The sequence below is a fragment of the Bactrocera neohumeralis genome, chromosome 5 (genome assembly GCF_024586455.1).
Source record: "Bactrocera neohumeralis isolate Rockhampton chromosome 5, APGP_CSIRO_Bneo_wtdbg2-racon-allhic-juicebox.fasta_v2, whole genome shotgun sequence".
Taxonomy (NCBI): domain Eukaryota; kingdom Metazoa; phylum Arthropoda; class Insecta; order Diptera; family Tephritidae; genus Bactrocera; species Bactrocera neohumeralis.
Window position 1 is genome coordinate 40357004 of NC_065922.1, and position 6000 is coordinate 40363003.

The 6000-nt window shown below is 39.9% G+C and overlaps 1 protein-coding gene across 1 annotated transcript in view; it reads right to left on the bottom strand.

Annotated features, from left to right (window-relative positions):
- The window catches only part of LOC126758680 (homeobox protein unc-42), a 33001-nt gene extending 29269 nt beyond the window's left edge, over window positions 1-3732 (bottom strand). The window contains exon 1 of the mRNA XM_050473029.1: window positions 1406-3732. Within this exon, the coding sequence (XP_050328986.1) occupies window positions 1406-1787 (382 nt within the window). The 5' untranslated portion in view covers window positions 1788-3732. The remainder of the gene's footprint in view (window positions 1-1405) is intronic.
- Window positions 3733-6000: the final 2268 nt, after the last annotated feature.

Sequence of the window (6000 nt, forward strand, 5' to 3'; positions counted from 1 at the left end):
ATTAGACCTTGGAACAAAACCAGTTACCAGTCGAAAGGCTCAAACGATTTATCGCAAATTTGACTCAACGTTTTAACCGTCTGAGACGTAGCCGCGACCACATTTGAAAGAGATAATCCTCAAAAATTAAACACCAAAAAATGTTCTTTCGAATGATAATAAACATTTCCCATTAAGTTTGAACTTTTTGTATTTTTTTTAGTAAGGAACCCGAAATGTATCAACTTTTATTAAGTTTTGCCAACACCTGGACGTGTGTACTTGATACTTGCAAGTTGCAATTGTATAAAACAGAGTCCTACTTTACTTGTTTATTAATATATTTTGGCGACGACAAAGACCAATTATTTACCGCGTTTAAGCAAAAGTCCTTGACATCTGACTCTACAAGGTTTATAATTTTCAAAGGTTTATATTTACACTCGCGAATTTTAACTGCTTCAAATCAAAACGCTATCGCTGTTATGATGAACTCACATTTATAAAGATAATATTATTGAAATTTACTAGACACGTTTAAAAAAAATTAGTAATTCGTCAAATTTTAATAGAATAATTTATGTCTGACTTATGTTAAAAGTTAAAACAATTCCTAAATAAAATATATATTTCTATATATACACCAAAAGAAAACATATTTATAATTTTGAGTGAAATGCCAAATGAAATTGGCATTCGAAAATTTTTACCAATTATTCTCAAAATATAGCAAAATCTAAAATTATTTTTTTAAAAACGACCTCCCGACGGTAGTCGAATTCCGAATGTAACATGGAAATTAAACGTTTATTTTATATCACTTAATAAAAAAGTTGATTTGTAATATTTAGCAAACACAAAAACGTCTACATGTCTCCATCTAAATTATTTAAACTCGATCCCTGCTCAATTGACTATCCAATTTTATATGGATATTTGTGGACTTTTATGATCCTTTGTTTTTTCTGTACAAATACACATTGAGGCATAAAATTTCATCGAGTAAGTAGTTCAATTGTTCCTCGTATTTGAGAAGATAATTGCGGTACTTAGCTTAACAGTCACCCGAAATGCGTGATAATCTCCGGCACGTGTGCACAGTTACAACAACACACTCAGCGGCTGACAGCGCAAACAAACAAACGCATTGTGGTAAACATGCAAACACATACATACATGCATACGTACAGAGATTCGCAGGAGTTATTGGCTTCTGCTCAATCCGGGGATTTAGAATAATCCACTACAAAGAGAGGGGAATGTGCGAACGCTGCGGCAAGCGAACATCAAAATGTGCAACAAATTGAAAGAAAGGATTAAAGTGACCACTCGCAGGCACTACAACTCTTTTCACATTCACACATGTCCCTTTGTCAGTCATTCATGCATTTTTCTTAGAGCAAGCTCCATGCAATACAACAATTACCGGATATCGAATGGTCAGAGAGTCGCGTTGGTGGCGTGTGCGCGGGTGTGTGATGGTGCGAAGACGTGTCCATGCCAGGTGTGGGCAAGCCGGAGTACAATGAGCTAAAGTCTTCGGGTGTACTACTGCATTTGCGTTGGTGATTAAGCGAGCCCTTGTCGATGGATGTGAGTGGGGAACGAGTATCTTGCATCGATGAAGTTAGGCCGAGTAAACGGTTCTCATGCGAGGAAGTAATGCCCATTAACCGATTATCTTGAAATGACATGAATTTCGTGTCTTGAGATACACCAGCATGCTGCATATTCGCCGCATGGTCATCTAATAAGCCTTGTTGCAAGCCCAACAAACCGCCAACCAAATTCGGACGCAGTTCATCCATTGAAAGTTTGCTTTGGCCGCAAGTACCCGCAGTGAAATTGAGTTGTCGACTAAATATAGCCGGAAATATATTAAATTGTTGGGAGTCTGCACTGGATTGTGGACTCAGTCCCAGGCTGGGTGGAACGATGTGAGGTATGGAAGAAGCCGTTGAAACAGATGTGGCCACCGACGAAATCGGATGGACGTTATTACCACCCGAACCGGGTCCGTTGCCAATGACCAACGACGATACGGAATTCGAGCCGATGGCACTGCTGCCACTACCGGAGGTGGCGCTGCCGTTACTGGTCGCACAACCGACGGAAGTTGGTGTATGTAACTGTTGGGCTTGTGCCTGCGCCGATTGTTGTTGCTGCTGGTGTGAAGGCTGTTGTTGTGCGGTCGGTGCTACTGAAACTGATTGCTGCTGCTGCTGCTGCTGTCCTATGGGCGGTAAACCGCTATGCGATAAGCCGACGGCGTGAGCTTGGACGGCTGCGTGCGATACGGCAGCGGTACCGGCGTGATGTGGATGCAAGAGAGAATGATGCGGTGGTAAATGGGCAGACGGATTACTAGTAGACAAATGAGGCTGATGTACGTGATGCACCTGAAGGGAATTCGAGATGGTATTGCCGACGACGCCACCACCGGACACAGGGCCGCCGGCACAACTGTGTTGTTTGAAATCCAACTTGTGGCCGGTGTAAAAGCGCGTATCAATATACGTCTTGAAAAAATCAATTATACCACTCAGCGAAAAACGGTATGAACACGAGGAAGCGGTATGTCTATGAGCACACCTTCACAACAATACACAAATAGTTGGTAATCAGTTTAATCCTTTCGAGTACCAATAGAACTTTCGATTCACACGCGTACAAATAAGTTTGATCAAAATGCACAAACACAGGATAAAATATTAGCCATTTGCAAAATAGTATCACTGTAACATAGACGCCACTTCACGAATTCGACGCACTTCACAAATTCGGCGGTTGAATCAATTAATTAATTTCAAAATCAATTACAATTATTAAGGTATCTGGGTAGATATCTATAAGTGTGCGTACGCATATATTAGATTTGTTTGCTGCTTTTTATTTGGTCCGCCGATTGACCGACGCGTAACCGACACTGGCGTCTCGATGTCTATACTGAGTAGGTAAACGACTGGTGAATAGTTGAAATCATCACTAACCCCAACACATGGAGGCACATACACACGTAGTCACTATTCCAGCTGCAAACTGTTTTCCTGGCCACGGCACCGCCAGACTACCGTACTCAGAAGACCGATTATAGTACTGGCTGGTTTAGTGTGTAGCGTTACGAACCGCCTGTCGACGGGTGAACTTTGTCCAGCGTTTCTTTTACACGCCCGTCATGCCGAAAGAGAGAGAGAAAGAGCGAATGTTGGGCCCGATAAACTTTTTAATCGCGTCAATTTAATGCCAAAATCTCTCCATATATGTAGATATGTAAATGGCGCCCGACCACCATACAACGCGAGTGTTTAACTAACTGTTCACTGTACGTCGTGTTGATAGCTGATGCAGACCAGACCAATTTCTAATGTTTACAAATAATGAAAATTCGATTTCCTCTTCTTGAGAGGGGGTAATAACAATAATGTAATTTCGGATGCGTTTAACTCTATCGCAATTTACTGCCCTGTGCCGCACCACAGCCAGAAAATGTATGCAAATGTGTCCTTCGAATTATTCACTCTGCTGCTAACTGTTCCATCTATATGAGTTACCGTGCTGTCGCGAAGAGTACGACCTCAATGTCTCGGTTCGGTGGTACGCGCGTATTCGCGGCCGATCAAACTTAAAATGATATACGATTCCAGGCAGCACACAAAATTATAACGAAATTAAGGATCATGTGCTTGCTGTCCGCTTCGAAGGCTTCGTAGTTCTTTACATGCCGTCCCGTGGTGGTGGGTGGCAGCTCATCAACGCCGACGTCGGTGTAAAATCTCTGAACTACTTGAGCTTGTGTTGCTCTTGTTGGTGCTTTCGTTCCCGTCGTTAACAGAACGCCGTTGGTGGTGGTAATGGTGGCGCTTGGTTTGGTACATACATATACATACATATGTATACATATATGTAGATATAATGTAAATAAATATGTGCATATGTACATATCAATTTGAACGAGCTCATCTGTTTTATGGTAGTTTTTGCAAGACCACGAATCGTTAGCCATACTAATAATAATGTGGAAAATAATGAAACATCATTGCTCTGAACGAATATGTCATCGCACACCAACTGCAATATACATACGTACAAGGATAATGGCTGCGAAACAGGGAAGGCAACAGCTTTTGTCGCTGCTCTGTACGCCTTGTCACTGTGAATCCCGTCGTGCACTCATCCCTTCTGTTTACGAGCGTCTCTTGACGACGTCTACTCGCGTCAGCTCCTCATTATGCCGCACATCATAGTATTGTCTCTTTTTAACTGGTTTAACTTCGTTAGAGGTAAGTTTTTGCTTTTTTGTCGGTCTCTCAAATAGCTTACAATAATAACAATTCATGGCTGGTTGTTGGACCCTTCGACCCAATGAGAAATGACTGCTCTGAGGTTGAGTCACTGTCGCTGCTAATGATGTGCGTCCACTATTTTCTGTGTCTGATGTATGTTTCAACGATGTAGTGTTATTTTACTGAAAAATGAAACAACATTGTCACCAGCGCTTCCAGTTCAGCATCTGCATAGTATGCGTAAACCAGGAGCCACAGGAAGACGAATACTTTAAAATCGCTACAGCGCTAGCAACATGACCGCAAAGACAGACAAGCCTTCGAATTTATTGGTGTCCGGATCATTCGATGGTAAAAAGCATAATCACTATGCGTCTGACACACTTCCCTCGAGTTTATGCTGCAAATAAACTTTTCACTGCCCTGACACCATAGCCTAGGCGACGGTACATACATATGTATGTGTGTATATATTTGAGGCACATTTTTGTATATATGTATGTACATATGTTAACTTTCACAGTTTGGTAGTTTCGCTGAAGAAATTTCGCACTTTATTGGCAAGGTGTCGTCGAACGTCGATTTGCGCGCCAACTTTGCAAAATTAAATTGCTTACACATAGCTTTATATTCTATACATATGTACATGCATGCGTGCATATGTATGTATCTATTTACATACTCTTTCAGAAATATATATGTATGTATGTGTAGTAAATGCGGAAAGAATATACGAATCACGGCAGCAAGAAAGAAAATTATTAATTATTAGCAGTGTACATGGTTTTGAAAAGGAATTGACGAAATATGGGTAATGCTAAATACTAAGAAGTGTATTTCGTCACCTAAAATGCTAAACAAGGTATCATCAAAAAAATCGAAATTAAGTTTTTTTATTGTTTGCGATTCACTAAATCATATTATAAATATATAGAATATAGTTTTCAACTTACGGTGTCAGATATAACAATTTTATAACCAAAACTCAAATTTCAATATGAGTGGTTTCTATTATATCGTTTTTCCATCGCCTTTAGACTTATGAAAAGTGATGTTACGTTATTTTGCATTTTAGATGACGATTTGAGATGACGTGCCTGCAAATATTTATGTATGTACATGCAAATGTTTGTAAGTATGTACATATGTAAGTATGTATGTTACCTTTTTAAATAATATGAAATTGTAATTTCTTATTTCATAGTATTTTCACTCGAAAAAAATTTCAAATAAAGACTTGAAAAAATAGTTGATAAGGATTTAAAAAGTTAACATTAGACAAGGCCAGTGGCGTAGCTACAACTTTGGGCGCCCGGGACCAAGGATGTTCTGCCGCCCCCCTTTATCTACCTACCTACAAGTTTAATGAGGTGGTTCGAACAAAAGTGAATTTTTACAAAATATCTTCGATATTAAGTATATAAAATTTAGGAACTAGAAGCCACGCAAATTCTGAAGTTCTAAAATTGATAGTAAATTTATAAGACATCTTATTAAAAGTCATAGAAAAAAACCCATTTTCGCCCTATATCTTGTACACTTTTGACACAATTTGCAGGAATTTTTGCCCGAAGTGGAGTTTTAAAAAACAGCGAAGATCGTTTTGCCGCCCCAAGATGTTGCGCCCGGGGCGACGGCCCCCTTCTTAAAAAGCTTATTCGGATCTACGCCATACGAATTGAAATTTTGTTTTGTAATTCCTTTCAGAATATAATCAGAGCCATCAGTAATCGATAGC